The 23,013-nt window shown below is 45.1% G+C and overlaps 1 protein-coding gene across 1 annotated transcript in view; it reads left to right on the top strand.

Moving 5' to 3' along the window:
* The window catches only part of il1rapl2 (interleukin 1 receptor accessory protein-like 2), a 979,321-nt gene that overhangs the window by 894,219 nt on the left and 62,089 nt on the right, over positions 1-23,013 (top strand). Inside the window, exon 6 of the mRNA XM_078546280.1 lies at positions 20,577-20,706. Coding sequence (XP_078402406.1) covers positions 20,577-20,706 — 130 coding nt within the window. The remainder of the gene's footprint in view (positions 1-20,576; positions 20,707-23,013) is intronic.

Here is a 23,013-nt window from a genome sequence, read left to right as displayed (position 1 = left end):
ATGCCAGGAGCAGCACCAGGCATACCTAAAAGTGGGGTGTCAACCTGGTGAAGCTATAAATCAGGACTACTTGTGTGCCAATCAGCATAAGCAACAAGTGATAGACAGAGCTAAGTGATCCCACAACCAAGAGAGCAGATCTAAGCTCTGCAGTCCTGTCACATCCAGTCGTGAATGGTAGTGGACAATTGAACAACTCACTGGAGGAGGAGGCTCCACAAATATCCTCATCCTCAATGATGGAGGAGCCCAGCACATCAGTGCAAAAGATAAGGCTGAAGCATTCGCAACAGTCTTCAGCCAGAAGTGCCAAGTGGATGATCTCACTCTCCTCCAGAGGTCCCCAGCATCACAGATGCCAGTCTTCAGCCAATTCGATTCACTCCACATGATATCAAGAAATGGCTGAAGGCACTGGATACTGCAAAGGCAATGGGCCCTGACAACATTCCAGCAACAGTACTGAAGACTTGTGCTCCAGAACTTGCCGCGCCCCTAGCCAAGCTGTTCCAGCATAGCTACAACACTGGCATCTACCCGGCTATGTGGAAAATTGCCCAGGTATGTCCTATACACAAAAAGCAGGACAAATCCAAACCGGCCAATTACAGCCCCATCAATGTCTTCTCAATCATCAGTAAAGTAATGGAAGAGATCATCGACAGTGCTATCAAGTGGCACTTGCTTTGCAATAACCTGCTCACTGATGCCCAGTTTGGGTTCTGCCAGGGCTACTCAGCTCCTGTTCTCATTACAGCCTTGGTTCAAACATGGACAAAAGAGCTGAACTCCCGAGGTGATGTGAGAGTGACTGCCCTCGACATCAAGGCAGCATTTGACCGAGTGTGGCAGCAAGGAGCCCTAGCAAAACTGGAGTCAATGGGAATCAAGGGCAAACTCTCCACTGGCTGGCGTCATACCTAGCACAAAGGAAGATGGTTGTGGTTGTTGGAGGTCAGTAATCTCAGCCCCAGGACATCACTGCAGGAGTCCTCAGCCCAACTATCTTCAGCTGCTTTATCAATGACCTCCCTTCCATCATATGGTCAAAAGTGGGGATGTTCGCTAATCATTGCACAATGTTCAGCACCATTCGCGACTCCTCAAATACTGAAGCAGTCCATGTCCAAATGCAGCAAGACCTGGACAATATCCAGGCTTGGGCTGACAAGTGGCAAGTAACATCTGCACCACACAAGTATCAGGCAATGACCATCTCCAATAAGAGAGAATCCCACCATTTCCCCTTGATGTTCAATGGTATTACTATCACCGAATCCCCCACTATAAACATCCTGGGGGTTACCACTGACCAGAAACTGAACTGGATTAGCTAAATAAATACTGTGGCTACAAGAACAGGTCAGAGGCTAGGAATCGTGTGATGAGTAACTCACCTCCTGACTCCCCAAAGACTGTCCACCATCTACAAGGCACAAGTCAGGACTGTGATGACTCCCCACTTGCCTGGATGAGTGCAGCTCCTATAACACTGAAGAAGCTCGACACCGTCCAGGACAAAGCAGTCCACTTGATTGGCATCACATCAACCAACATTCACTCCCTCCACCACCGGCGCACGGTAGCTGCAGTGTGTATCATCGACAAGATGCACTGCAGGACTTCACCAAGGCTCCTTAGACAGCACCTCCCAAACCCACAACCACCAGCAGCTAGAATGATAAGGGCAGCAGATAGATAGGAACACCACCACCTGGAAGTTCCCCTCCAAGTCACTCACCATCCTGACTTGGAAATATATCACCGTTCCTTCACTGTCGCTGGGTCAAAATCCTGGAACTCCCTCCCTAACAGCACTGTGGGTGCACCTACACCACATGGACTGCAGCAGTTCAAGAAGGCAGCTCACCACCACCTTCTCAAGGGCAATTAGGGATGGGTAATAAATGCTGGCCCAGCCAGCGAAGCCCACATACCGTGAATGAATGTTTTAAAAAATGAGTCCAGTGGGACAAAGGAGTCTGGAGGGGGGGGTGTAGGAGTAAGGGAGGGCAATGTCCAGGTTAACTTGCAAGGGAAGGGTCTGTGGAGTCGATGACTGCCTCTGGGGGAGCAAAATGAGGGTGGGCATGGTATCAGGGAATGGTGAGAATAAGAGAAGGCAGAGTGAGCTGGTCGGGTGGGTGAATGAGGGTGCAATGGCATTGGTAGAAGGAACGGCAAGGGTCGTTAGTGGGGACTTGGAGGCAGACCTGGACCCTGGCAAGGGAAGGAGGAGTTCGGGGAGGTCAATGTGAATGGCGATGGGAATTTTGGGAAAGTAGGGAATGTGCACGTTCACCTGGACACCCCGGAAAGAAAAGGGTTCTGGCTCATTGGTGAGGGTGGGGACGTGGAAGGCAATGCCAGCGGGGGGTCAACAGTGATACGGGAAAGGACATGGGTGACTGGGGGAGGGGAAAGGATGGGTGAGCTAAAGACAAATGTGACACGCACCATGCTTCTTAAACCAAAAGTAAAAGGAGACTCATGGTGGAAGGGTACAGGTGCTGCATGAGAATATAAACAATAGGCGCGCAGAGAATCAGGTCAGCTCAGGTGGACAACTGAAAGAGAACCCCAACAGGCAGCACTGAAAATGCTCAGGACATTGAGATGAGTGTAATGGAGGAAGGATCCGTGTGCATGGGAGAGTGCTTGCACCAGGCTCCGAAAAGCCCTGCCACACATATACTTCTCCCTCGAGTCTGCTCCTTCTCAAGGGCAATTAGGGTGGGGAATAAATGCTGGCCTAGCCAGCAAAGCCCAAATCCCATGAATGAATAAATAAAGGAGAGTTGTACGGACTCGAAACGTTAACTCTGCTTCTCGCTCAACATATGCTGTCAGGCCTGCTGAGTTTTTGCAGAATGTTCTGTTTTTATCCCTTGGGTTTATGTTGTGTTCCTTCGGGACAGTGTAAGAAGCCAAGGACAGAGAGGTCAGTGTGAGTGGGACAGAAAGTTAAAAGGAGAGGTAACTGGAAGTTCAGGGTCAGGCTTGTGGACTGATCAGAGATTTCCACAAAGTGATCACCCAAACTGCATTTTGATCTCCAGAAGGTAAAGAAAACTGCACCGTAAGCAGCAAACCCAGCTCACTCGATTGAAAGAAATACAGGTAGATGAATGTTTTACCTGAAGGACTGTTTGGGTCACTTGGGAGCAAAGGACATAAAAGGGCAGGCGTTGTATCCCATGTGCTACGGGAAGGTGCTGTGGGAAGAGGAGAGGGCGAATGGATTTTACACTCTTACGATGTCAAAATTAACCACAAGGTTTCTTTTTACAGAGATTGATAGATCAGTTGTGGATTTCCAGCATCTGTGTTTTTTTAATAATTCAGATTTTTAGCATTTGACAATTTGTTCCTTGGCTTACATCTTTGGCACTAAATAAATAATATAAGAAATAAATTAAAGTGCTTTGTCTAACACAAAATAAATGGCCAAATCATTTACAGGAGAAACAGAAATTGCTGGAAAGCACTCAGTAGGTCAGGTAGCATCTGTAAAGAGTGAAACAGAGTGAAGATGTCAAGTCAATGACCTTTCACCTGAACTAATAGCCAGTCTGTTCCCAGTAATGGTGGAAAAGCCAACAGGAAGTTAAACCTAAGCCCCATATGCTCTTTCCGATGAACATAAGATTTGGAGAAGTGCCGGGAAGTGATTCCAGGTATGCTGGCCAACATCTAACCCTCAGCCAACACCTAAAACACTTATCTCACTGCCTGTTGTGGCAACTTGCTCTGCATCAATTGGCTGCTCTGTTTTCTACATTACAACAGTGACTACATGTCAAAAGTCCTTCATTGACTGTTAACTTTGGAGCGACAATGACATTGTGGTAATGTCACTGGACCAGTAACCCAGAGGCCCAGGCTAATGCTCTGGGCACATGGGTTTGAATTTTCAGTTAATAAACCTGGAATTGAAAGCTAGTCTCAGTAATGATGTCCATGAAACTATCATAAAAACCCATCTGGTTCACGAATGCCTTTTAGGGAAGGAAATCTGCTATTGTAGCCTGGCCTGGCCTACATGTGACTCCCGCTCACGGCAAAGTGGTTGACTCTTAAATGCCCTCTGAAATGGCTTAGCCAGCCACTCAGTTCAAGGACAATTAGGGATGGGCAACAAATACTGGCCTTGCCAGAGATGCCCACATCCCATGAAAGAATAAAGGAAAAAATACCAACCAAACGCAGACTGGGTGACCGCTTTGCAGAATACCTTCAGTCTGTCCGCAAGAATGACCCAGACCTCCCTGTCGCTTGCCATTTTAACACTCCACCCTGCTCTCTTGCCCACATGTCTGTCCTTGGCTTGCTGCATTGTTCCAGTGAAGCTCAACGCAAACTGGAGGAACAGCACCTCATCTTCCGACTAGGCACTTTACAGCCTTCCGGACTGAATATTGAGTTCAACAACTTTAGATCTTGAACTCCCTCCTCCATCCCCACCCCCTTTCCGTTTCTTCCCCCTCCCTTTTGTTTTTTCCAATAATTTATATAGATTTTTCTTTTCCCACCTATTTCCATTATTTTTAAACGTATTCCACTCATGGTTTATTTCACCCCACCCCCACTAGAGCCACCTTGCTCGTCCTGCTCTCCATTCTTAATTATTCTTAATTAGCACATTCTTTTAGATAATATCACCACCTTCAATACCTCTTTGTTCTTTTGTCTGTGACATCTTTTGGTTATCTCCTCCTATCACTCGCTTGCTTGTCCCAACAACAGTCCCCCCTTCTTTCTCTCTCTCTTCCCCACCCCCCCCCCCCCCCCCCGCCCCCACTTAACCCAGCTTATATTTCAGCCCTTTCCTATTTCTGCTTAGTTCTGTTGAAGGGTCATGAGGACTCGAAATGTCAACTTTGTTCTTCTCCGCCGATGCTGCCAGACCTGCTGAGTTTTTCCAGGTATTTCTGTTTTTGTAAAGGAAAACATACTTTGGGGTGTCCCATGGGCCATATTCTTTCTTTGCCTGTTAACCAGTTCCCTTGTATACAAATTTCTTATCAAGGCACATTTTATCTTAAACAGAATTGGAAAAAAATATCAGTAGCAAATTACAGGGAATGAAATGCGTAATTCAGCAACATAAACTGGGTCAATTAATTAATATGAGGCTTGATTTTACTCTCCCCCATTGATGGGTTAGAAAGTGGGAGGGTGGGGGAAGCATGGTGGGGGGGTGGTGCTTGTTAAATCCAGTGGGTGTCCTACACACCACCTACCCATCTGCCCTGCACCCATCACAATTATACCAACAGCGAGGGTGGTATTAGGCAGCTTGCTTTGCAGTGGGCTGATTGAGGCCCCTAAGTGGGCAATTAATCCCAGCTAAGGACCTCATCCTGCCACCACCAGACTTAACCAGTGTTGGAAGTGGCCTTTACCAAGTGGCCAGCTCAGCAGCTTTCCCTGCGTAGGCTGGGGGTGGGCGAGGGGGTTTGTTTCCCCCTTAATGGGCCACCAGGCCCCGAGCTGTTACCTCTCCCCAGGTTCAGGTTGCCCCGATCCATGGCTGGTCTAATCTCAGCTCCTGTTCCCCGTTGCACACCCTCCACCACCCCACCCCCCCCCCCCCCCCACCACCCTCCCCCACCTCACCAGGGTCTGTCAGCTTGCCACACGACAGGAGACAAGACCCTCAATTGGCTGAGTGAGTGAATTAGAGGTTGCATTTTAAAATCTGGATAAGTGTGTAATAATTAGTGACCTTCTTTATTTTTAAACTCATAAAAAGCTTGCTGCTGATATTATTTAATTGGCACACTCACTCTGAGGGCAAGAAAACACACACCTCTTGCATACGATACTGACCACAGGCAGTAAATGGAGAAACATAATTCTGTCTGTGGCACAGGGGTCTCACTGGCATTCCATTCAGTGGCCAAGACCCCCCCCCGTTGCCAGCACAAGGTTTTGCCCTAGGTGTGGAGTTGGAACTATACAAGATAACATTGATCATGGAAAAAGATGCAGAAGGTTGGTGCTCAACTATGATTTAATGCCAGACAAATCCAGGAGGACAGAGCTATGCAAAAACTAATGGGAAGAGTGTTAAATCCCTCAGGGTATAAGGGAAGATTGAAGACAGGGACTAAGCCCTGGAAAATTAATTTGCTTACCATCATGCACTTTGATAAATGTCTTCGCTTGATATCCATGGGAAATGATAGGGAGTTGGAGTTCTGAAACATGGGACACCACAAGGTATGTATGTTACTGTCATCCCTTCTGAGCTATAGGTTAATATAACAGGGCAGCCGTAGATTCCCAAGAATAGCTTCTAACGCATAATCCATTAAGCTGCTTTCCTTAGATATGGTGTGCAGTCACCTTGTGGAGTAAGGACAGCAAACGTGAAATGTTTCAAAACGTTCCTTTTCTAAAAATTCAATCTCGGGTTGTGGCACCGTGTCCGGGGCTGCCATTTACTGCCCATCTCTCGTAGAAACTGGTGTCTTGCGAGGCCACTTCAAAGGGCGGCTTAGAGTCGAGTCAATCACATTCGTGTGAGGCTGGAGTCACACAGCAGCCAGACCAGGTAAGGATGATAGGTTTCCTTCCCTAAAGCATATTAATGAGCCAGGAAGGATCTTACAACAGTCCAAAAACTTCATGGCCACTTTTACTGATGACGCCACAGTTGGATTTGAGCTTCTGCTCTGTGGATTACTCCTCCAGGCACAAAAAGGAGAACATTCTGCAAGTACTCAGCAAGTCTGGCATCACCTGTGGGGAGAGAAAGAGAGTTAATGCCCGAGATTGTCCCAGCACAACGTAAGCCCCGACGTCAGGACCCAATGCAGGTCTGAATCTGTGCGGGCGGCAGCAGGACCACAGCGGCAATCTTCCCAGTGGCAGCCGACTAAAAGGCCAGTTGCCCAATTAAGGATAGTGGCACACCTCTCCACACTGCTGGCCCACTCAGAAAGAAATTGAATATAAATAGAGCTTTTCCCAACCACCAGACATTTCAAAGCGCTTTACGGCCAATGAAGTACTTTTTTTTTTCGGAATTTGGTCATTGTCTGTTGTTGGAAATGTGGCAGTCAATCTCTGCACAGCAAGCTCCCACAAACCCGCAATGAGATAATAACCAGATAATCTGTGTTTTTGTGATGCTGATTGAGTGATAAATATTGGCCAGGACACCGGGGATAACTCCCCTGCTCTTCTTCCGGGGAGGGTGGGAGTATTGGCAAAATATAAAACTCTGCACTGTTTCTCTCACTGATGTTGAGTATTTCCAGCATTTTGTTCTTTCATTTCAGATTTCCGGCATCCTCAGTTCTTGCCTTTTGCCATTAATCCAGGTCCTCTAGATTACTGGCCCAGTCACGTAACCACCACTTTATGTTCATGGTCATCAATAAAACAAATGCAAAGTCACTTCACAGGGCAGTTTTTAGGAACTATACAAAGAAGGTTTGTCTAAGAGATAAAAATGACAGACTGGCTAAAGTATTGACATTGATGCCAACCACATACAAATTTCTCTATCATGGAGTCAACACCACCCATTTATAGTTACACTGGGAAAGGTCCTATAAAGGTTGTCTCTGTCCTCTCCTCATAACTTCCAGGAAAATTATCTAACTTCACACCAATGTCTCCTCTATCTTTTTTTTATTTCGAGGGCGTTGGTGATATTTTTACGTGCTTTGCCCCTTTAAATTGTTTTGCTTGGATGTGCATGTGCGGTAACCTAAAAGAGCTTACATGTGCGTGGTCTGCAGGGGAACTTACAGGTTCTGACCATGCAATGTAGAGGGAATATTGCTTCACACCCTAAGTTACTTATCCTTAACCATTGACTGTTCTGATAATTCTATCATCCCAATAACATATGTGCTGCATTCCACACAGCAGTTAACCAGCTCTACTGTGCAATCCTCGACTTTGTTCCAAACTGGAGATTCATCCTCCTGTTTTATGAAGGAGTTAGTTGACATGGTACTAATTGGTTTCACTGGGAAGCTACCTCCCATATCCAATAGTCTATAGGAAAAAAAGGTGTCCTTTAATTTCAAGCCTTGCTCGAGGCTTGTTAGTATTATACTCATATTCCCTGCTTTTGTGCTCCTGGTCCAAGTCAAATGTACAATTATGAATAGATGGATTCCACCTTTTGGTGTACAAATCAGCTTGTGTGTGTAAACTTTTCTAAAATAGTTTTGTTTTTCAATTTCTCATTATCCAGATGTTAAACTACAGATCACTGTTATTCAAATAAAGCAGAAAGAACTTCTTTCCTGCTCATATATTTTCTTCATGACAATAAGTTTAGCTCATTTTATCAGCCAAAAGAAAGGGTTAAAACGAATTCTAACCCATTGTGTAGAACGCAAGCCAACATTATTTCAATGGTGCAGGTAATTGCCTGTCAAGATTCCAACTAACACTTGCATTTTGCTTATATAACCTTAATTTAATTCACAACGTTTTATTGTTGTGACCCCCGTAGAGACCGACAGTTTTTAAAAAGAGATATGAATTTCCCAGTGACCAAGGGAAAGAATCACATGACAAGATTTCATGACAAGACCTTAACAAACTAAAATCAACATTGACTAAAAATTTCTTAATAGGCAACTAATATGCTAAACTACAGAAAAGGTGCCTTGCATTAACTAATTAACTCAACCGAGAATACCTTACAATCCGTGTGTACGTTACACCATGCTGTCAAGCAGTTATGTAGCCTTGGAGATTAGGTCCCATACTTCTCCGAGCTTTCCAGGAGGCTCCCTTCTCCCTGTCATGCTGGCTGAGCCTTCCAGTGTCCTTTGAAAGTCCCTTCACTCAGTCGTTTGAGTATCTTCGAACTGACTTCCAAAGTCCACTCTGGCAACTCCTTGGTTCTAAAATCTCCAAGAGTCCCACCTGATCCGTCTTTGTTTTTCTGAACTGAAAAATCAATCCTTATAAGCATCCTGCTGTATTACCTGTAACTGCCCTGCTTCTTCACCCAGCAGCATCTCTCTCTCCCTGACTTCAGGACTCTGAGTCTGAGAACCTACGTCCAGAAAGACCAGTTTGTCCCTCTTCTGCGTCAAGAAGTGAAAACCGGCGCTTGATTTTCTATAGATTTTGGCCTGGGCCTCTTTCCCTCAAGACAACCAAAATCACATGTGCCTGTCTCTGGGCAGAATTAAGTCAGATTTTACCATCCTCCATTCCAGGACATTCTGTTTACCTTAAATTAAAAGGAGACAGTTTAAAACATAACCATCTTGTAAAGTCTCGCATTTGTAACACTACATTCTGATGCCACTAGATTGCACTTGAGAGTTTGAAAGATTGATAAACCCTAAGCTGCCCCACCGAGTGATAAAGCAATAAAACCCACATTCAACAGAATGCGAATGAACATTTGCGTTCATTCATTTGAACACTTGTAACACGTCTTCAGCTGCTTGAATCCGCAACAGAGGATGTTAGAGATTGGTGGTGGAGGAAAGGGCTTTGCTCAAGCCTTACTTGAAAAAGGCTGATAACTGCCAGGCGGCTAATGAAAGAAGCTGTCGTAACTCCCTGATGCAGCTTGCAGAAGTTCAGTTTGCGCCCAGTTGAGGCAGCCTAAATCATTCTGCTGTGAATTATGATGTACTTGCAGGCAACACGCCGTCAGCTCTAGTTCACACAAGAAAATCTAAATTTGAAAGCCAAAAACGAGATATTGAGGGGGGTCCAGTACTAACCTTCGCAATGCGTGTATCTGCTTAATCTGAAATTGCAGACAGAAGAATGTTCTTAGAGCTGAGGTGGCAGACTTGGACTGAAGCAGAAAGAGCAAAATATTTTTGCCTGTTTAAATTGTAAATCAGGGCCTCGCTGCAAGTGTCACTGCTTCTGGGGGTGGGGGAAGAAAAAAAGCAGAATAAAATGCGGGGTAAATACACACACAACAATAATCTGAGCCAATTTCCGGGAGCTTCTTCAGCAGGTTGAGGGTCGTAATGTTAATTTACTGCACTGTGGGGGAAATCATCTTTTGGGCCTAATCCCGGACAGAAGGGCAATCAGCCCTATCGCATCTCATTGACACAACACAGGAATGCCTGGCGAAATATTCTGGGGCGAGAAATTTGACTGCGTTGTGCCAGGTTGTTTTCCCAGCCAGGAATTGCATTAATTTTACTGCAGGGCAAAATTAAATCGGCTCCCTAGAGATAGGAAGTCCTGCTCTAAAACAGATTACTCCAACACTACTGTCATGGAAACACCACCACCTTCATGATCCCACGCCCCCCCCTCCCCCCCATGTCACACACCATCCAGACTTAGGACTATAAACTATATCACCGTTCCTTCACTATCGCTGGGTCAAAATCCTGGAATACCCTCCCCAACAGCACCCTGGGTGTATCTACACCAAATGAACTGCAGTGGTTCAAGAAGGTGGCTCACCTCCACCTGCTCAAGGGCAATGCAATGTCAACATCCCATGAACAAATTATAAGAAAAAACTACAACTGAAACTACTATTCAGAAAGCACTGCTGACCGTACAGAATAAGCCATTGCTTTAATATTGTCCTACAATAAGCTAGTTTATTCTGTAAAATACCCCTCATAAATATATCACAAAAAAATGATCACGTTTGTACAATTAATCCTTTAGGACATCTTCACTTAAATCACTACAGAGTCGCTCAGTTCAATCTGATTGTTAAAACATTTTAGCACTGAGTTTTCACTTTGTTGTGTTAGTTTCATTTCAATCATTCAAATGACCGCAAAATACTAATTTCTTAGCACAAAACAGGTTTGAATTTTGAGAAGCATTTGAGTTCCGGAGCTTACATTTAAATTAATTGCGTAGAAGCCTCTTAAACGCTACCACTTTCTTTATGAGTTCTTAACCCCCTTTCATTTTGCAAAATTCACATTTGTCCTCGTTCCCGCAACCTCCAGTGAAATGTCCCTAATCGCCATGGATCCACGATGTTCTGAGGGGAACTGGCAAATCTCTGAAACCCAAAATGTTTTATTGCAATAAAATGACCACGTTCGTCAGCAGGTCTATCCTCATCCTTCTGACAGTAAGCTTTCATCTGCTTTTGAAGTATTAGCCTACATGCTTCTTTAGTGAATTACTTCAACAGTTATCAACAACACTTGACATATCGTCAACTCCTGAGACCACCTGCCACCTCTCTGTGTTCAAATTCATTTAGCGGCGCCAGGTTTCAAGGTAGGGCCTGGCCTTGCTACGTCTTCTGTGGAAATTGACTTTTGTTTCTGAATTGTTGCCTTTGTCTCTCAGGATTAGTAAAATAAATTATGGTTATTGGTGATTAAAGAAATGAGAATGGAATGTCTTCTCTAATTTAAAACAAAAGCAGAAAATGCTGGAGATACTCAGCTGGTCTGGCAGCATTTGTAAAGAGAGAAACAAAGGCCCAGATTTTTGCCCCGAGGGAGAGCCTCTCCAGCATTATGAAAAACCCCCAAAATAGCGAAAAACTCTAAGCCCCGCCCCCGAGCCTAGCGTTTCCCATCTTCGCGAGGGCAGGACTGGAGTCGGGCCAGGGGTTCACATATGCACGATTCGCGGAGGCAGCTGGCCATGTAAATCACCAGCTGCCTCCACTGATGTGGGATTTTGGAAGAACAGGAATGTGGAATCCGGAGTGTGCAGATCAGATCAGGTAAGAGGAGGTCTGAACTTGGTGGGTGTATTTGGATAAGTAGGGTACCCCTTTGGGGAGGTAAGGTACTCCTTCGGATAGGGTCCAGGACACCTTTTGGCAAGATAAGGCACCCTTTGGGATTGTTAAAAGTGAACATGATTATGCACAAAATCATTGGAGCTATCAAGCTGTCAAAGAGCTGTCCAGATGTGAAGGAATTGTTAGAGAGCTATCCAGCTGTCAAATCTGCCAAAGCTATCCAGGAAATGTCAAAGGTGTTAAACCTGTCAAAGCTACCCAAGATATGTCAAACATGTCAAAGCTGTTGACGCTATCCAGGAAGCTCCAAAGCTGCCCAGGAAGTGTCAAAGCTGTCAAGGAACTGTCCAATGAAACTAGGTAAGTTGGCATTGGAGGGAGTAGGGGCAAAGAGTAGTGGGTGATGGACATAGGTTGGCATGACTTGGCACTAAGATTGCCATAGGGGATGTGAGGGCTATAGGGATGGCTAGATGGGCACTAAGTTGGCATGGAGACATGGGGACCATGGGGGGGGCCGTGGTTTGTCATAGGTTGGCATGGATGAGTTATAGGAAGTGTGGGGGTGAGGGCTAGAGGAATGTGTTTTTGGTTTATTTTTCTGTTTTCTTTATTTAATCACAATGCTGTGGCACAGAGGCAGGCCTTATGCCCAGCCCACCTCCAGGCCCAGCAACCTCTGTATTCATTCTAGGGTCACCCACCCTGATACCTCCCGACCGAAAATCCGACCTGTGGGTGGACATTGTTAAAGTTTGGGTTCACTTAGCTGGGAAATCTCCAGACTCTGTGAACCTGATCGAGGGACAAAAATCTGGGCCAAAGTCAACTTTTCAGGTGCAGGAGAGGGACAGGAGGACAGATGCCCCCTATCCAGCCCCCCAGACACTGAAAAGGCAGTGGGAGCAGATTGAGGTGATGAGTGCCATGCTTGTTGTCTTGCAAGCCTAGTCTTGTGCTGTGCAGGCTCTCAGACAGCTGCCTTCATGGCTGTGGATACCAGTGTTTAAAGGGGCGTACAGACTCTCACAGTCGCCCAGTCGTCTGCATTTCAATCTTTCCAATAGCCCAAAAGATGATGCTGTCCAAAGCCAGGCCTTCTAGGCTCAGAGTTGCTTGAGGGCATCCTTCAAGACTATCTGCATTCGCCCCCTGGTGAAAGTCAGCAGCCTTCAACCAGCCATTGGGATAGCACTAAGACAGGCAAATATACCCACGAGACAGGCACGTGTGTGCATCTAAGGAATGCAAAAGGAGGATTAGCTGACTGTTATCTGGAATTCAAAATGGCTTGTTTGATAAATTTCATTTGGAATGGTTGTTTAATGGTGGTTTTTATTCCAGGAGTTTGGCCAGGAGAATGCTATGATGATCAGTGCCAAAGGGAAGATAAGGTTGTACAATGGGGAATTGATGTTGTAGCCTTTTGTACCAAGGTCAGCTTGCTTGCAAAGGTGTATTGATTAGCTCCTCCCTCGCTTCTCAGCTACTTGTGATATACCTAGTGGGAAGGGCTATGCCCCCATGATGATGATGCAAGAGGGTACAGCAGACCACAGTGAATCATGCCACACACCCTGGCTAGTATTACAGGGCTCCTCCAGAGCGGTCCAGGCAGTGGAAGTATTACTTTAACCCTTTGATGCTGTTTCTTGAGGAAACAATGCTTTCATTATATCCATTTTGCCCACTGGCATTTGGGCTGTGCACTAGTGTCATAAGCTGGGTAGATAATCAGCTGATAGCCCTTGTCGCCCAGTGGTCACTTTCTAGTTTGACATGGCACCTCAAGTAGTCATGTTACAGTGGGCTGGGCCAGAATAAAGGCATCGTACTGCTGCCAGGATACCAAGCGTTCAGTTGCCAGAAGTGCTGAGCATGGTCACACGCCAACTGTGCATTCAGGGAGTGGAACCCTTCATGGTTGGGGTACATCTATGCAGAGTCAGCAAAGCCACATGGGTGCTGTCAGTAACACTCTGCAACATGGGGAAGCTCAATGTCCTGGTGAAGCCACATACACACTCTGCCTGTTTCTCTTTGCTGAGGGAATGCCATGTACTCGCTGGACCTGCATAAAGAGTGTCAATCACTTCCCTTTTGCAGCAGTGACCAGCAGACCTGGACATATTAGAGATGTCACCTGCTGCGGCCTGGAAGGATCTCGACACAAAGGAGTTCATCGCCATCTTCACAGACCCAGCCATGCCATCCTTGCCCTTTCTGAGGCTTCAGGTGTGCCTGCAAGGGGTGGCAGATTTCAGTGAGAGCCTCTTTCAAGACAGAGGTTGGGATTTTCCGGCCCCGTCAGGGGTGCGACCCGCCGAGGGCGAGGCGGCGCACCAGCCAGAAGTCTATTGACCTGTGGCGGGACCGGAAGATCCCGGCAGCGGGTGGGTGCGGAAAATCCCGCCCAGAGATGTCACAGACACACGTCCTCAATGAGGCTGAGGTAAGGGAAATGCTCCCTGAAGGCCCTGGGTGAATAAGGTCTCCTGATGACAGGCCTTATCTTCCTCCTCCTCCTCCTGCCTTCTGTGTTGCTTCTGCTGAGGATTGTAGACCAAGGGAGGCTGCAACTACAGCACCAATGGCTGGGAGCAAGTGGCCTGACCAGAACGCTTGATGACAAAACCAACACCTTCACCACACACAACATCAATCCCTGGGGATTTCACCAACTTTAAACCGCACTAGAAAACTCGCTGGACTTCTACAAACCATGAGAGTGCCAATCAAAATTAATCAATAACTAACTTGAAAGTAGCTGATGATCTATTGAAATAGCATTGATGAGGGTCCTCCCTGCTACTGGAAGTATACGTAGCTGTGCGTGTAGAATGTCAGCTGGAGTGTTGATGTCGAAAAGGGCAGCATTGGTGTCAAGTCAGCTTTACACCCTGACTGATGTCACCATCTGCCTACCCTGCAAAGTTCCAGCTCACACTTCAAATGTCTTAACTAATGCCCTCACCAGAATGGCATCCGGCAGGGGTTCATCTGAAGTGCGTGGGCATGGCCCAAATGCCATTATGTTACCAAAGTGGCTCCCATAGCTCTGAAAATACAGGTGCTATGGAGCCAAATTTTGCAATCCTGACCACTTCAAGTATCAAGATGTGTACTCCCAAACTTACTCCTGCTGTCACAGACATGTCATATGCCTGTAAAGCCTATTGGAAGATGGACACTTTACTTTAAAAAAGCAGTATGAAATATGGACAAGATGGACTCCAGAGGGGTCAGCTAACTTATGTTGTGGTTTCTATGCAGACAAAGATTAACTTCATGTCCAGGCATGTCTCTGGAAGGTTATTAAGATGTAAATGGCCTTCCCAGGTTTTGATGACCACCCTTTCTCTTTCACTTGAAGAGACTTATAGTAACAACGGCCATTAGACTTGCTGGCCCTGTAAAGATGGGATTTCAAATTTAAAAAAAACATTCAGGAGGCTATTCATGGCTGGAATGCTGATGGGACATCATTCATTCCCCATTGTATGTCAATTACATCTGGCATCAACCCATTGTGTAGACAATGGAATACACCGATACTGTTGTCATATGACTGAAACTGGCTGGAGATAGCCAATACTTTATTAATCCACAAAGGCTGCCCAGTGAGTCAGTGTGACATATGTGAAGACCAGAGGGAAGCCACCTCTCGCTCAACACAAGATTGGACCCTGCCTTGAAAGGAAGGTCATCCGAGAGAGTGAAGTGGGGCTAATTTGTTTTACCTGCAAAATTATATTTCTTCAACCACAATTTCAACTGAAAAGCCAGGAATTTCCAACCTCCATTGTTTTCAGGAAACCAAGAGAGAATCCTTCAGGCCAGCAACATTTTAAATCAACTACCATATTAAGGACTATTTAAAGAAGTGACCTATTTATTTTACTCTTTGAGCGATGTAAGTGCATGTTACATCTTTAGAAATAATTTCTCTTGTATATGTGTGTGTGTGTGTGTATCTAGTATGTGTGAAGGGTGAGTGTTTGTTGCAATTCCATTTCAGGCATTGCGAGAAATAAACATTTATCTTTTCTTTTGATTTAAACCTACAAGAAACTTACATTTAATTTCTGTTTGTTGAAGTCACAGCACTCAAGGGGTTAAAACACTCATTCTCAAAAATACCTCTTGCTGCAGTCAGCAGAGAGACAGGAAAAGGGGGAAATGATCCTGCCTCTCTCCCTATCTGTTGCACTGCTCTATGCTGTCTTTTAGATCTCATTTATTTCCAGGGCAAGGTTTTGCCCTTGGCCTGGGGGCTCGCCAGGGGCAGGCAGGGGCAGTCAGGAAGCCACCTGCTGCCCGCGATTGGCACCACACTGCCCACCCAGCATGGAATGTGAGTGGCAGCACTTAGCGCTGTCTGTGCGGGTGGGGGGTGGGGGGGAGGAGGGCGAGCGGGCTTAGCGCAAATTCCGCACGTGCGTGCGAAAGAACTCTTCAATCTCCCTGACGCACGGAGCTGCCTCAGGGAGATGAAGCGCTCTTTGAAAAAAAACTTCATGAATAAAAATAAAAATGTCATAAAACATGGGCGGGGACATGTTATTTCAAGTTATTTAATTTTTATTTGCTTTATGAAACCTCATCCCGCCCCTGGGTGAGGTTTCCTAAAAAGCGCAAAAGCCGCTTGGCGTTCTCGCCTGCCCTCCAACCGTTAGGTTGGACAGGCGGCGTAAATTTGAAATTAGGTACCTTTTCAAAGGCCTTTTAATTGTCGGCGGGCGCGCTGACGACTCCGGCACACCCCCGCCAAACGAAATGTCACGGGACTACGCGATGACGTCGGTACGCTTGCCCGACGTCATCACGCTGCATTTTACACTCGGGCAGGTCAGGCAAGTGTCCGCCCGCTGAGCTCAATATTCTGCCCCTGGTGTAGCTGCTCAATGGAAGCTTTCTTCTATTCATCCATTCTCTGTAGTTTTTGCAGACATGCAGAATCACCGTGCAACTGTGCTAATGCCCATAAGGTATTGTCATGTCTCAACTTAAGTCAAGTAGGGTCAGCACACCAAACTAAGTTAGTACTCCTGGCCCAGACTCTGCTGCATGGGATTGGATTATTTGTGCTGAGGTCCCTTGCCCATTGTCATCCTAATGTAAGTTGTAAACAGTTCCAACTCTAAACATTTTACAGCAAATGTTATAAAACTGTAAACAATGATTATTGCCAGTCACCAGGAGGAGACATGAGGGCTGAATGGCCTTATCTTGTTCCTATCTTCTTCCATACTGATTTTTCAACAATCCTAGCAGAATTACCCAACTTGTACGGTACCTTTTACTCACGCTACAAATGGTTCATGACTGCATCTTGGAAAATACTACAATGATTAATCAAGTGTAAACGCTAATGGAGGGACTCAGTATACACTTAGCAGCCGATTTGAACGAGTTAATTTGGCTTTAATTGAAGTTTGTGTGATTAAGGGAGATGTTCCGTGTAGGTGAATTCAAAACGACCTCTGGCTTAAAAAAAATCAAAAGCTTAATAAAGTGAATCAAATTGATCTGCTGTCCACCAACGTTTTTGTTTTGCAATAATTAAAAACAAATATTTTTGCAGCACGCCTTGTTAATTCGATTGAAGTGCATGCCACACTCAGTTGCACCACACCACATCATCAGATAGCCCAAGCCTGCAGTTTATCTTTTATACAAGGTAATCATTCCTCTAATTGCATATTTAACAGTCACCACCAGATAGTTGAGGAAGGTTGGGCATTACAGTGATTTAAGATCCCTTTTAAATCAGAGTGATGCACCTGGATCCCATTAGAAGAGGTGATTAGATTGCCCAGAACCATAACAAGAAAATTATAGCGGAATAACACTAATTAATAACAGGAGAAAGTAATTTAAAAGGCCTGCATTTTGAGCCCAGCTGGCATCAGCGATTAAGATATATTTCTTTGCTATCAGATGGTTTGAACCCAGACAAGGAATTAGAGATAATGCTGATTACTTTAAAGTGCCGGTTACTTCCACTACATTCCAAACTGCCCACAAATCCAATCCCACGTTGCCACAGACTCATTGGTTGTCTTAAGATGTTGTAATAGTGCAAGTGCTGACTTTTCAAATGGGTTAAAAATTCACAGTACCGAAACAGGCCATTCGGCCCACCTAGTCCATGCTGGTGTTTCTGCTCCACGCAAGCTTCCTCCTACCCCTCTTCATCGCACCCTATCAGCAAATCTTTCTGCTCCCTTCTCCCTCATGCGCCTCTCCAACTTCTCTGAAATTCATCCGTGCAATTTTCCTGAACCATTCCATGTAGTGGTGTGTTCGACACTCTAACCATTCTTTGGGTCAAGAATCCCTGAACTCATAGAATCATAGAATGATGCAGCACAGAAATAGGCTATTTGGCCCATCGCGCCTATGCTAGCTCTTTGGTAGAACTCTTTAATACTCCCTTGCTCTTCCCCCACAGCTTTCCCAATGTTTTCCTTCATGCATTGTTCCAATTCCCAGTTGAAACTTACTATTGAATCCGCTTCCGTCATCCTTTCAGGCGCAACACTCCAGATCACGACAACCTGCCGTGTAAAAATGACATTTCTCATGTCACCTCTGGTTCTTTTGCCAATCACCCTGTATCTGTATCTAACCATCAACACTTCTTGGATTTATTAGTGATTCTATTATATTTATGATGTCTAGTTAAGGACTCCCCCACAGGTGGAAATATTTTTTTAAAAATACAGCATGTAATATTTTGTAATTCGAAATATTGCTGCAAGATGCTATGGCCTGCTGATATGGTGATGCTCTGTGCTATAGAATGGACTCCAGGTAAAATTTCTCATGGAATGATCTGCTTATTGCAACCCAGCTATTGAGTAAAGGAAGGGGGTTAAAAAAAATGAAAGGACGCAGGCAATTCTTGCACATCTTCTAGCTTTAAATTATGGGATGGCAGGGATAGAAGCCTTGAAGCAAATTTACTGTACATCCTGGAAGATGGTGCTTGACACAAGATAACTAACCATAGTCCACAAGAGACCATAGGCATTTCTCTCAGTTGGAGAGACAGAAGTGGTTATATAGCCTGAGGGACACCATTCCACATCAAGCACAGAGCTAAGAAGGCAGGCGTCCAAGAACGACGTGAGCCATTACAGGATTTGAACCCGTACTGTCGGCGTCATTATCCACCATGCTCTAGCCATCTAGCCAACTGAACTAACCAAGCCCCATGCGCTTGACATAGGCAGGGCACAAAATGGTGTTGGATAGAAGAGGAAAGGGTTGGGGTGGACAATCTCAAATGAAATGATAAACGCGGTGATGTTGGAGTGAGTATTTCTGCTAATTCTGCCTCTGACCTTCCATGCCAATCAGCAAAGTCACCCTTTTCTATTCCATTGTGGTGTGGCTGCACAAGCAAACGTGTATGAGTGTCTCTGACACTGCAGATCAGATCCTGCTGAATATAATTCTTTCCAATGATGTCTCAAGGAAAACATTATTAACAGATTAGAAATTGTATCCTTCAAATCAAAATGTTGGTTTGCTTATAATGTATCCACGTTTGCACATGATTTATCTCACTCGTTTTCACAGGCTTGAGTTTACAGTATGCCACAGCTTTAATATCTTAATATGCTGCAGTTCATGCAGATCAGAAAGGAATGCTTGGGTCGGGCTTGTATGCTGCTCCAGTATTCAGGATTAACAAAATAATTTTGAGGGGTGATATATACCAGTTGTTGTGTAGGTGTAGACAGTGGCATGAAAAGTTAAGGAGACAAGCTGGATGACACGACAATGCAGACCCAGAACTCATGAGGCTCTCTGGAAGCTTAGGGACAAGACAGAATCTCTGGCTGCCGGCCTGCTAAGTCCTTACCCAGTTCTAAATCGCAATGTTAAGAGCGATTCCAAACAATGGTGCCTCATGCATTGTTTGCAGTGTTATTTGGGAAGGGTGGAGGGTGTGCCAGAGGTGGGGGGTGGTAGTTCGGGGAAGACTTTATTCTGGGAGCTACAAGTCAAAAGTTGCCGCTTTCCCCATTAGCTGTCTCCACCTCAGGCAGAGGTGGGGCCCACACTGCTTTACCTAAATCGGGAGCCTGCATTTGAGTCCGTTGTGGGCCCCACTTTCGCTAGGAAATGGGTCTGGGAGCCTCGTACACCTGCACCACGCAGTCATACTTGGTGTTGCGGGAGGGGTGGGGTGTGTGCCACAGAGATGCAACCAGTTAGAATTCTGACAGATAATGGCAGCACGTTTGTCCTGTCTTTTCCAGTAACACCCACATGGTGGGATGGTGGGGCGGGGATTGCAGAGGTTGGCGCACACAAGCACCCATTTTCTTCGTCCAGTGTCATTTGGCCACTCACAAACAAAATGTGGGAAGCGACTCTGCGGAACCTCACATTCTGTTCCACCCCTGTGGCTGCAGTCCCTCCCCCAGTCTCCCAGGCCCAGAGACCTGGTAGCCTGTGGCGTTAACCATATGACACCAGCCTTTCGATGAAAAGGGCAGAAGTGTAGAGCCTTTTCTTCCCACAAGAGAAACACCTTTTCATGTGATGAGGCTTGGAGCTGACGAACATATGCATCAAATCCTTGCGAGGCTCTGATGAACCAACCACAGCAGGATTTCAACCGCAAAGCTATAGGATCAGCCTGGTGTGCACCTTTTGAAAAAGGACATCAATATTTAACGGGCTATTTTATGCAATTATGCAGAATTTCCAGGTTATGAATCGCAATACCAATTAATCCAATTTCCTTTGAAGATTCCCCCTTTGGTCGGTCTTGCCTGATATAAATTTAGATGCACCCAGGGCTATATATTGAACATGCGAGAAATATGCTGTGATCTGTAAGTTCTCTTTGTCTTTCTCTTAATAGGCCGTCCAGCCAGTCTGATCTGCAGGGCATTCTTTGGGTACAGCTCGGTGAACCCAATCATTTACTGGATGAAAGGTGAAAAATATATGGAGGAGCTGGAAGACAGTCAGGTTAAGGAGAGTGATATCAGGTACAGCCCATGGATTGATTATTTACAGCCACATAATCTAAAGCATTTTTAAGAATTTAATTAATCTTTTAGCCCTATAACTTGACAATGAAATGAGATTTCTCTTTATAGAAATTTTATCACTGTTACGACCAGGTCAACCGGGGTGAACTGACATTTCTCTCAGCCCCACTCCTGAGTTGGTTATAACAGAGTTTGAATTTTAAAAGGGAAGTGATATTGCCAATTTTATATATTTAACTGCGTATGGTTCAATGCAAGAAATAAGCCGGCCAGGTTCCTTAAGTTAACAAATAAGCAGTTTTTTTTTGCTAAAGCTCACTTAGGTAAAGATGCAGGAAATCTTAGCGAAAGGTTTGAAATGTACAAACATGTCCAACTACACATTAATGCACAAACAACACACACGCAATGCACCACCTCCTTCCACCACCCCAAGATGCAAAAAATAAATAAAACTCTGTATAGTATCAAATATTAAACACTTGACCAAGTAACAAGTCAGGGAAAAAAAATATTCATGGAGTGTCCAGGGGCTTGTTTACAGCTGAAGGGTCTCAGACTGCAGTGGCTGCTGGAATTTGGGGTTTCTCACTGGAGACTGTGATGTTGATTCGGAATTCTCCTTTACGAACTTTCGGTTTGCAGCAATGAGATCTTCTGGTGGGTTTTTCAAATCACTGCCATCTTAGCTTTGATGAGAAGGGTTTGTGAGGGAAGAGAGATGGGATAAGGTTGTTACCTCTGTGGCAGCCTCTCTCTGACCATATCCAAAAATCCTGTATCTTTTCACCCAAGAGCTGGATCACGTAACCTCTTCCTGGGTGCCCCACAGACTCAGTGTCTCCATACAAGTAGCTTCTGTCCTTTGCAAATGCAACATGGTAGCTGCTGTAAGCCAGTGTCATTTGCTTAGGAAAAGTGTTCTTTTCAAAAAAGTTCAATACATATATATGTCCAGCCAATGACATTATGGAACACATCTTCATAACATTACATAAAGGTGCTCTGTAACTTGACCCAAAATGATTAAGTGGAAAATAACAATCCCTAACCTGCAGTATTTTTCATTCTGGCTTTAAATCACACTTATTTGTTTAAATTGGACCTGTGATCTTCCCACAATAGCTCTGCCACTAAGTCGAGGTATAGTTAATTGGAAATCTTACTACACAAATATTCTAATCAACCTGAAATGTTCTAGGTACTGGTAAGTCTGTTTCTTGATTCTTGTGTATATTTACCAAGTAATATTTGTTTAAACATTTTTAGTTATCCTAATTCTTTTGACTGGCTTTAAATGCTTCAATTATTCCTCATCGGCTGTCCCTCAATTCAAGGATGATGTCTAATCAGAATCGTGAGTTTCTGCCATGGCTCTCAAGTGACGGAATAAGCCAATTCCCAACCCACAGATCTTTAGGTATAAGGGCAGGATGTCCCAGGAGGTAGTGGGATCTGGAGTGCAGGATTTTCTCCTTTTTCTTTCCTTCTCTGCCACTGCCCTGCTTCATCATTAAGACATTTTGACTTAAAGCACGATGCAGCTTGAGGGACAAGTTGTCGCCATCCTGAATGATTGACAGTATGCTCCTCGAGCCATTAATGTCAATGCAGCTGTGTTTCTAGGAAGGCTTCAGAGTGTCTTTGAAAAGGCTTCAATTATTAATTTCCTGAAAGTCTCCTCAGGAATTGCAGCCAAAGCAATTTGATGAGCCAGTGGATTAGATCATCGTGGTTTTGCCTCCAGAAAAAGGTTGATAGGCTCATTGCTACTGATGACTCATGAGGAGGAATCTGGTTAGCACCAGATGATAGGTGCAGAATGGCCAGCGTGGCTGAATTTCACACCTGAAGAGGTTGGCTCGAGAGTTACTTGAGATTGGTCCTCAGGCCACATCATCAAGAAACTGGCAGATTGCAGGTGCCAATCGGGCATCTCAATGCAGCTGGCTGGTTGAACCCAGCAGAAAATTGCTGGCTTGGATAGCAGCACCAACCCTTGGGTAGATCTAGTGTGGGGCCTGGGGCAAATTGGTAAGGGAAGTGAGTGAGGGGGCTAGCGCAGACCACAAGTTGCCACAATAATGATTGGGATCAGAAGGAACCACCCCTTATTCCTTCTGGTTCCACATTAAGGCAATTTTATTTTTAAAAAAGATTACTTGTCTTTGGCATCCTCATGTCTTCTTAAAGACCTTTGGTAAGGCAGTAGTTTTTGTTCCTGTCATTGACATTAAGCTGAAGAAATATTTGTCAACGACATAAATTTTAAAATTCTCACCCTCCTTCCTTCCATCACCTTCC

The sequence above is a fragment of the Cetorhinus maximus genome, chromosome 8, assembly GCF_964194155.1.
Source record: "Cetorhinus maximus chromosome 8, sCetMax3.hap1.1, whole genome shotgun sequence".
NCBI lineage: Eukaryota > Metazoa > Chordata > Chondrichthyes > Lamniformes > Cetorhinidae > Cetorhinus > Cetorhinus maximus.
Note: the sequence above shows the minus strand (reverse complement) of the source record. Positions and strands in the feature narration are given on the sequence as shown.